The following is a 10,736-nucleotide window of genomic DNA, read 5'->3' on the forward strand; positions in this document are numbered from 1 at the left end:
TTTCTGAAGAAGGGTCTAGGCCCGAAACATCAGCTTTCCTGCTCCTCTGATGCTGCTTGGCCTGCTGTGTTCATCCAGCTCTACACCTTGTTATCTCAGATTCTCCAGCATCTGCAGTTCCCACTATACATGAATGGAATAGGTCACAACCCTCAAGCCTGCCCCACCATTCAATAGCTGTTCTGATTACCCCACAGTAGGTGGTATAACAGATTCCTTGGCACCATTTGAAGCAAAGCAGTGGAACTCTGCGGTGTCCTGTCCAACAGATATCTCTCAACCAATAACACCACACCATGTTATCTTGGAGATAGTAAGAACTGCAGATGCTGGAGTCAGAAGTAACACAGTGTGGAGCTGGATGAACACAGCAGGCCAGGCAGCATCAGAGGAGCAGGAAAGCTGACGTTTCGGGTCGGGACCCTTCTTCAGAAACCCTTCTGAAATGTCAGCTTTCCTGCTCCTCTGATGCTACCTGGCCTGCTATATTCCTCCAGCTCCACACTGTGTCACCATGTTATCTTGTCTTTCCTTCTTTGTGCAAGCTCACTGGCTGTTGCTTATCGTACATTACAGCCAGTGACTACAAAGCCAGCAAAGTGCTTCAGAATGTTCAGACATTGTGAAAAAAAAATGCAACGCTTTCCTTCCTATTGCCTCAGATTTATTTGGGAAACAAAAAGTGGAGGAGGAAAGAAACCTGGAGTGCATTAACGACATTGATAAACCACTTGGTCTTTACAATTCTAGTTTAAGGCATTGTCTAAATCCCATGGCTGGGTCAACTGGTTTACTGTGCATTTTGCCGTTATTCGCTCTGGAGGCAGCTGGAATATTAAGCACGCTGCCCACTGTTGTGCAATGTTTTACAGCTGGTATGCAATATACTTTCATGAGACACGCTCATGATATGGTCACTGTACCATAGCATGTGACTTGATGTTGTAAAGGTCTCAGTAACCATCTTACTGGTGCCACTTGCAGAATGACACACCGAGGGAAGCACACAACAGTTTGTAATCAAAATGCTCAGTACTCGCCACGAGTGGGCAGTGACCGTGACTGTAATTTATATGTAGACAACAGGAGTTGTATGAAAGATCTACCGAGTGTTTCAGTGCCCAGTTATAGGAAGGATATTATGAAGCTGGAGAGGGTTCAGAAGAGATTTACCAGGACGTTGCCTGATATGGAGGGTTTGAGTTATAAAGAAAGGCTGGATAGGTTGGGACTTTTTTCACTGAGCGTAGGAGGTTGAGAGGTGACCTGATAGAAGTTTATAAGATTAGGAGGGGTGTAGATACAGTTAATGGTAGTTGCCTTTTCCCTAGGGATGGGGGATTTCAAGACCAGGGGGCACATTTTTAAGGTGACAGGAGAGAGATTTAAAAAAGACATGAGGGGCAAATTTTTTACACAGAGGGTGGTTCGTGTGTGGAATGAACTTCCAGAGGAAGTGGTGGATGCGGGTATGGTTACAATGTTTAAAAGACATTTGGATAAGGACATGAATAGGAAAGGTTTGAGGGGATATGGGCCAGGAACAGGCAGGTGGGACTAGTTTAGTTTGGGATAAGGGTCAGCATGGACTGGTTGGGCTGAAGGGTCTGTTTCTGTGCTGTATGACTCTATCTAGTTCTTATATTACTGGAGTTAACAGAGTTTTGTCTCAGCAAGTAGTAATCCTGCTGCGGGTAACCAGCCCATCATTCTATTTAGGGGAAATTGTGAGGGCAGATCAGATCACCTACCTGTACTTGATACCAGTGAGGTAGAGCTTATACCATGGTCAAACAATGTCACCTACACAAACAATCAGCAGAACTGGCTCTGATCAGTCAGAAGGTCCTTCTTTCCCCACTGTGAACCACTACACATTTTGCGTTAGATTTAGCTGCCTCATCTTAAGCCCCAAGCCTCTACGGCAACTGCAATCACAAAAAGCAGCAGTTTCCTGGTATCCCGAAGCAATATTTTAGCCATTATTCAATTAATAGGTATGTTTCAGGGTTTTTCCTCCTAAATAGTTCTGTGCCAAAATCCACTGATGGCTATGCTGTTTAAACTCTAATCTGCCTCGCTAACTAATGCGCTAAATGGTCCTCAGTTACACCATGGTTCTGAAGGTGCAAATTAAAGACAGTAATGTATGTGCTGTATGAATACATCCGTTATCCAGACTTTAGACAGTAAGGCCTGCTGCGTATTTTCTCGAGAGATAAGAAGGAATAATGTGAGTGTGGGAGAAGCTCCACAGAAACAGGACCTACCGAAAATGCAGAGTAGGCCAAGCGGCAGTTTAAAGAGAAACAAACAGGACACATGAATCTGCAGGCATTCCCCAGCAGATGGTCAACAGACTGGATACTACTAGGTCTGCTGTCTTGGAAAAAGAGATCAAAATGATTGGTGGCCAAATAGCCTTTAGAATAGTTATCGACATTAACAGCAACCAGTCCTAAATATGCTTTTGTACAATTGATCAGTAATCATCGACTTCACTCAGAATGCTTGTCGTGAAGAGTAGAAATCTTACGCTATTTGTCGAAGGAGACTAAGTGAACAGAAACAAAGACAACAGGAAAAAGAAATGATATCAAAGCACTGCAGTCCCCATCTGATTCTCAATCAGTTCAGTCTCGGAGACAGGAGCCAGCAGACCCATTGTGTAGGGCATTCTGCAGCCAATCTGTATCACACGCTGCTAGTCACATTATCAGGTAGAACAATGCAAGCAGAGGATCAGTTTAATACCAGGCTACCGTGTATTGTACAATCTCAGTGTCTGCACCACATCCCTGACGTAATTCTGGCGAATAGGATAGCTCTGGCTTCATATTGATTATATGCCAACCTATGCATCCTATGCCCTCTTCTCTTTTTAATTTTCAATGGATCTCTTGTGTCTTATCGCTTGCTGCCTGAAATGTGTTCAGTGCTCTCTGTGGTGAGGTTGATTGTGCCTTGGGTGTGCTCTGTCTCCTGTCAGCGTCAGTATGAGAAATGCAGGTCCTGTTAAGGGTCAACCAGAATGGTTCCAGAGTCGAATGAGTTTAGCGATGCCCATTGGACGATGCATTCTTCCCCAGTGAGGTCTGGGCTCTGGACGGGGAAAGAGGGAAAGCTAGAAACTGGTGTTTGTGCTGAACTTTAGGTTTACAATAAAACCACTGTAAATCTCTAAAAAGCTTTTCCAGGCGCTGACCCAAAGTTGACTGCATTCTACTCCTGCTCTCCCTGCACTGGGTGAAGCTGAGCTGGAAGAGTGGGACCAAATGGGAGATCGTTAACATCAGAACAGAGCTTATACACTTCATGGTAAGGTCCTGGGGAGTGTGGCTGAACAAAGACAACTTGGGGTGCAGGTTCATAGTTCCTTGAAAGTTTAATTGCAAGTAGACAGGATGGTGCTTTCCTTTATTGGTCAGTGCACTGAGAATAGGCATTGGGAGGTCATGTTGCTGCTGTACAGGCTATTGGTTAGGGCCACTTTTGGAATACTGCCTTCAATTCTGGTCTCCCTGCTGTAGGAAGGATGTTGTGAAACTTGAAAGGGTTCAGAAAAGATTTACAAGCATGTTGCTAGGGTTGGAGGGTTTGAGCTATAGGGAGAGGCTGAATAGACTGGGGCTATTTTCCTCGGAGTCTTGGAGGCTGAGGGGTGACCTTATAGAGGTTTATAAAATCATGAGGGGCATGGATAGGGTGAATAGCCAAGGTCTTTTTCCCGGGGGTGGGGTGTCGGGGGGGAGTCCAAAACTAGAGGGGCATAGGTTTAAGGTGAGAGGGGAAGATTTAAAAGGGACCCAAAGGGCAACTTTTTCACACAGAGGGTGCTGCATGTATGGAATGAGCTGCCAGAGGAAGTGCTGGAGGCTGGTACAACTTAAAAAGGCATCTGGATGGGAACATGAATAGGAAGGTTTAGAGGGATATGGGCCAAATGCGGGCAAATGGGACTAAGTTAATTTGGAATATCTGGTCAGCATGGACAAGCCGGACTGAAGGGTCTGTTTCCGTGCTGTACAACGCTATGACTCTGTCTGGGATGTCAGACAGTGCCACACAAGGCAGCTAGGGCCTTTTCCGATGTGTCTTCAGGGAGTTTGTCCTTCCTGGCTCTCAGCGACCAGAGATACCAAACAATCCAAATGTGTGAAACGCTGCTGGGTAGTCTGTCTGGAAAAAATGAGGAACATTTGATGAATAGTCCCAGCACTGCACTAAACCGTAGGAGAAATCAAGCAGAGGAATGAAAGAAATGGATGTTTCTCCTTGAAAAATCTCCCACTTGTCTGATATGAATTGATATTACTAAAGGAAAGAGCCATATCCATGCCATTAACTGGCAGAGTGCACTAATCCATGGAACGTAACAGCATTGGGATAGGGACTGCAGCTTTGATCTCTGGATTATTGTCTCTTCTGTTCAAGATGAATGCTTTTCAAGTGCCAGGGGCCTCACACTAATATAGTAACAAGAAAGAAGCTTAAAGTTGCTCTAATGTATGAATATGGTTTAAATCAAGTGCGGTGTAAGGTTCGTGCACTTACTGAGAAAATAGCATTAATGGGAATATGAAGAGGAAATGTGGAACAACTGAATAGGTCTGGCAGTATCTGTGGGAAAAGGAACATTTCTGAATCCGATATGATTTAGAACTGAGTTTCGGAAAACAGTCAAATTGCATTTCTCACGTTAACTTGTTTCTCGCTCCACAGATGCTGGCAGACCTACTGAGTTTCTCCAGCACTTTCTGTTTTTATTTCAAGTCTTCAGGATCCACAATACTTTTATTTGAATGTTAAAGGTATGTTGTCTGTCTCTATGCTCACAAAGAAGAGAATCGAGCATGCAGACCAAGTAAAGGACGTGAGGGAGAAGCTGACATGTCACAGGAAAACAGCATTGAAAAGCTGCAAAGGTAATCAGGTCAGGTGAATCTTGCAAGGTCATCGCTAGAGAGAAGACTGGCTTAAGACAATATGAGTACCAGAAACAAGCGCGTGAATCAGAGATGGTGGTTTAACTGATCAATTAAGCTATGTAAACCAACTCATCTTGAGTTAGGCTTGGGCCCGCCTCCGTAACCTGTCCTCCCACCTATCCACTCCTCCCACCTCAAGCCCCACCCCCATCTCCTACCTACTAGCCTCATCCCGCCTCCTTGACGTCCGTCCTCCCTGGACCAACCTATCCCCCCGCAACTCCCCACCTATACTCACCTTTACTGGCTCCAACCCCACCTCCTTGACCTGTCTGTCTCCTCTCCACCTATGTTCTCCTTTATCCATCTTCTATCCGCCTCCCCCTCTCTCCCTATTTATTTCAGAATCCCCTTTCCCTCCCCCACTTCTGAAGAAGGGTCTAGACCGGAAACGCCAGCCTTCCTGCTCCTCTGATGCTGTTTGGCCTGCTGTGTTCATCCAGCTTTACACCTTGTTATTTCATCTTGAGTTAGTACCATGTTGTTAGCCAACATCACTAAAAATAGATCATTTATCTTGTTCAAAAGCAGAAATTGCTGGAGAAACTCAGCAGGTCTGGCTGTATCTGTGGGGAGAAAACATAGCTAACATTTCGAGTCCAGTGACCCTTCTAGACTGGACTCTGGTCATGAAATTTGAAACATTAACTCTGCTTTTTATTCTCCACAGATTCTGCCAGAGCTGCTGAGTTTCTCCAGCAATTTCTGTTTTGTTTCAGGTTTCCTGTGTCTGCAGTTCTTTGCTTTATTTGAGTCACTTGTCTTGTCGTTTGCTGGAGCCTGCTGTGCACAACTTGGCTTTTACATTTCGACATCGTAAAAGTTACCACATTTCAAGATCTCTTTGGTTGTGAAAGTGCTTTCTTTTAGGATGTCATTTATTTGTTTCTTGATTCCAGCCAGGTGATGTAATGGCTGCCAAAATTGGTCTCACTGTCTAACGATGGGGATGAGGAGGAACATGTCGACCAGGATTCTTGCTCCTGATTGCTATCTATCAACCTGAAGTCGAAAATGCACTTCTGTAATTTTAGGTAAGACTCTCTCAGGAGCTACTTCCAGCTCTGCAACCCTTCAAGATCTCTCAAAGCATCAATGATGGTCTTTTGATGTTAATATCACGTCAATTACATAGTTATGGTAAAGTGTGAAGTTGTATTGCGTGTTCAATTAATTATCTTGAGTGTGGAGAATGTTCCATGCAGCAGTCCAGTACAACAGGAGGCAAGATAGATTCCTGTGTTTTAGTGGCCTTAAGAAATCTGTGTTGCATGCGTGTACGGTGTGTTAAGTTACAGACTCTATTTGCTTATTTGAAGGGCCTGCTCCTCAATTTTTGGCTAGCACTTCAGTCTCATGGTCTTAATAGTTAGTTACCCATTGCAGGATGTAGGGGCATGGCAAATCCTCATTGGTCAGCTCCAGGACCCAACCCTTGACAGATCCAGGCAGCAGGATGCAAGGGGCTTGTTAGACGCCAATGCCAGCCCCTCTCTGTGGTTATGTCATCACTCGGGTGTCCCTGGAGAGGGAGCACATGGTGCCCCCTGGTATGCCTTCCACAGTTGGAAGGTACCCAGTGGCACTGAAGCACGCCAACCCCGTCAAACAAAAACAACTGTGAAAGTGGTTAAGTTTTCTTTGAAATTCAGTTTTTGCTACAGTGCCCCTTTAACAACTTGTTCTTTGTTCATTTAGTTAACATTCTTTACTGGAACATTCAGTATAGTGTAAAAAGAGGATAGCTGTGACAATGGGCTGTACTCAATAGAATAATGTCACTGTGTCTCTTGGTTCCTGATTCACTACCTCTCTAAGATCCTTCCAACTGAGCGTCCCAATTTTAAACTCTCCACCAATAGTGGCTGCACCTTCATCCGCCATAGGTTCCACACTCTGGAATTCCCTCCCTACAACTTCTCTGCTGCTCTTCCTTCCTTCCTTCGAAAGGCTCCTTAAAAAACGTAACACTTTGATTGAGCTTTTGGTCTAATGTCTCCTCATCTTGCCCGACATCAGATTTTATTTCACAACGTTCCTTGCTGTCAGACGTGTAAGTAACACTGGTGATGATATTTAAATGTAAGTTGTTGTTGAATTGGGGGAGCTGTGACTATTCTGCAGTCCCTTGGATCTAATGTTTCAAAAAAAAGCTGAATGTCTAAGTGACTGGCACTTCCACAGCCAAGTTGTAAATAGCAGCAGTGTCTTCACAAGGGCAGAATAGGAGTTTAATGACTTTATCCCTTTTCACAAGGTTGTTTAATTGCACTTTGCTTTAGCTATTTATGAATTGACTTACAATGGTTCGCAGGTTGTTGTCCTCTGCCAGTTTCAGGCTCTTTATGTAACAACTCTGTAGGGCCTTCTCTGGAAGCCTTTCCTTCCCCTGTACAACGGGTCCCACTGTGTGAATGACATCTGTAGAGAGAGGGTAGGGAACAAGAGAGACCAAACTGAAACAAGATAGTGACTTTTTGCTGCTCTCGATACACATCAATATTGTTAAAGTCTCTTTTTTTAAATTTATTCATTCACGGGATGAGGGCGTCGCTGGCCAGACAGCATTTATTGCCCATCCCTAATTGCTCAGAGGGCAGTTCAGAGTCAACCACATTGCTGTGGGTCTGGAGTCACATGTAGGCCCAGACCAGGTAAGGATGGCAGTTTCCTTCCCTAAAGGACATTAGTGAACCAGACGGGTTTTTACGACAATCGACAATGGATTCATGGTCATCATTAGACTCCTAATTCCAGATATTTCATTGAATTCAAATTCCACCATCTACCGTGGTGGGATTCAAACCCAGGTCTCCAGGACATTATCTGGGTCTCTGGATTAACAGCCCAGCGATAATACCACTAGGCCATCCCCTCCCTTCTTTGCATTTAACTGTAAACTTTGCAGTTTAGAATTCTAAAGCTGGTGTTGGAGAGAAAAAAAAACAGTGCCTTAGAAGATATCACAAAAGATTAAGAAAAATTTTGATCATTTTCTGAAAGCACCAGTTAATCTTCAGCAAGCGTGCCAGGATTGAGCTACAATGTTTAGCTCCTAACCTGAAGTGCCCCTTTACGTTTATGGCTCAGGTACTACACATGGCAATCCAAGGATTGCTTAGGCATGTGTCTGATTCACAGACGGAAATCTTGGATTTTCCAAACCACTTGCCCTTCCCGGGGAATCCCCATCTAGAACGCTCCAGTAGAAGGACTGAGTAAAAACTGCACCGTGGGGAGCATAGCCCTGCAAATTAATTCTTAAACTTAGGACCTGCTTGTCAGGGAGAATTTCCCTCTCTTTAAAGTAGTGCTTTGGGATTGTCCATTTCTGGGACAGAAGGCAGGAGAAAATCTTATCCAAAAGATGTGCAGACATCTCTCTGTGCTGCATTAAGCGTCGCCAGATTATCTTGCTCAGCCCTATGAAAGGGAGCTTGAACTCACAACCTTCCAGCTCATAATGAGAGGGCTTGCCCACTCCTTTTCCACCTTGACACTCCATTGGGATCGGGAATGACTTGTTTCTACTCTGGTTCAACAGGCTCTGAGAAGGTTGATAAGCCCAATGTGTGACCCGTGGACTCTGCCACAAGAGGGTCAGCTAGACTGAGGTGTTTGAAGGCTCGTGTGCTTGACTCCAATGCCTCAACCTCACCTCTGCACCTTCCCAATGAAGCCATTCACTGTGTTTGGTGCCTTCCTGAATGAGCTTTCTCCATCCATTTGGCACAGTCCCAAGCCAGGGTCGGCCAGGGGTCAGCAGAGATGTCCGTCCTCCCCAGGAACACTTTGAGGATAGAACATAGAACAGTACAGCACAGTACAGGCCCTTTGGCCCACAATGTTGTGCCGACCTATTATCCTACTAAGATCAAACTATCTTGCATACCCTACATTATACTATCATCCACGTGTTTATCCAAGAGTTGCTTAAAGTCTCTAAAGTATCTGACTCCACTACCACTGCTGGCAGCGCATTCCACGCACCCACCACTCTCTGTGTAAAGAACCTACCTCTGACATCTCCACTATACCTTCCTCCAATCACCTTAAAATTATGCCCCCTCGGAGTAGTCATTTCCTCCCTGGGAAAAAGTCTCTGACTATCCTCTCATCATCCTCTATCAAATCACCTCTCATCCTTCTTTACTCCAATGAGAAAAGCCCTAGCTCCCTCAACCTTTCCTCATAAGACCTGCCTTCCAGTCCAGAAAGCATCCTGGTAAATCTCCTCTGCACCCTCTCTAAAGCTTCCACATCCTTCCTATCATGAGGTGACCAGAACTGAACACAATATTCCAAGTGTGGTCTAACCAGAGTTTTATAGAGCTGCAGGATAACCTTGTGGCTCTTAAACTCAATTCCCCTGCCAATGAAAGCCAACACACCATATGCCTTCTTTACAACCCTATCAACTTGGGTAACATCTTTGAGGGAACTATGGACGTGGACCCCAATATCCCTCCGTTCCTCCACACTGCCGAGAATCCTGCCATTAACCCTGTAGGATGTAGGGTGTCCACAAGTTTCCACTATCCTGCTGCGAATCTCTTGCTGTGGAGTCTGGTGTCAGGCATTCGAATGATATGCCTCACCCAGGGATTGGCCCCTCAATGTTGGGCGACTTGGCTTGGAAGAGGGCATTGCTGTGGTAGTGCCATTCTTGTCTATGGATTTGGAGGATCTCATGAAGGCTACGCAGCTACTGATATTCCTCCAGCGCTTTGGAGCTCCCCACTGGCCCATAAGTGATTGCTGCTTGGTTGGTATCAGACAAAGACAAGACAATGTACTCTGTTCTGATAGACCCCTGGCTGTTCAGGTTCACCACATAATGAAGAAATGTTTGGAGGTAGGTGCTGGAGGTAGTTTGCTGGCAACGCTCTCCTTGGGAGAGTGGGAAAATTGAAAACAAAGAGGATAAAGTCTCTTTAAAGACTTAAATCTATACAGAAGAAGGTTCTTACGCTTCTTTTTGCTAGAAACTAAAGAAAAGAAATTGAAGAGATTTATAATAGATTAACAATGCAATCAAACAGCAAATCCAACTGTCCCTAATCCTGCCAGTTAGAGATCAGACGATTCACTTCAAGTTGTCTATTGCTTTTCATCAATAACACTTCTCATCTCTTCTGGCTGACAGATGAGACCAAGATCAGACATGGTTACAAGACACTGTCTGCGTCCTAATATTTTTCTCACATCAAACAGGTAGAATTGCAAGGATATTCTAGGTCTCCTAAGTATTGGGGGTGAAGAATGGTGATAGGTTGCATCTGTGTAATAGTGTAGCAGAGATCGTTCAAGGTGCACAAAGGTCAATTTAGGCTTTACATTAGAAGTTCAAAAGCAGTGGCACATTTTAGACAAATTTCAGCTCAGATTTACAGTTTCAACACCATTTTCCAGTTCCTTAGCCTGTACAGCATCTCTAGACCAGCCAATGTATTGCTTGTATAGAGTGGATGTATGATGTGCAATCTTCTTATTATGTCAGCCTGTGTGAGAAAATCATTCAATAATATTAACTAAAGATCTGAATATGTGTTTGTGAGTGCGTAAGTGTGTGTGTTGTGTGTGTGTAAGTTGTGTGTGTCTGTCTGTGTGTGTGTGTCTGTCTGTGTGTGTGTGTTGTGTCTGTTGTGTGTGTAGCTGTGTGTGTGTGTGTGTGTGTGTGCGTGCTGTGTGTGTCCGGCTATGTGTGTGTGTGTGTGTTATGTGTGTATCTTTGTGTATATGTGCATG

General features: G+C 44.6%; 1 protein-coding gene across 1 annotated transcript in view; it reads right to left on the reverse strand.

The window, feature by feature from the left end:
* LOC109920489 (ADP-ribose glycohydrolase MACROD1-like) overlaps positions 1 to 10,736 on the reverse strand; it is an 891,059-nt gene that overhangs the window by 73,958 nt on the left and 806,365 nt on the right. Inside the window, exon 5 of the mRNA XM_048619641.1 lies at positions 7,291 to 7,409. Coding sequence (XP_048475598.1) covers positions 7,291 to 7,409 — 119 coding nt within the window. The remainder of the gene's footprint in view (positions 1 to 7,290; positions 7,410 to 10,736) is intronic.

This window comes from Rhincodon typus, chromosome 43 (genome assembly GCF_021869965.1).
Source record: "Rhincodon typus isolate 14 chromosome 43, sRhiTyp1.1, whole genome shotgun sequence".
In the NCBI taxonomy this organism is placed as follows: Eukaryota; Metazoa; Chordata; class Chondrichthyes; order Orectolobiformes; family Rhincodontidae; genus Rhincodon; species Rhincodon typus.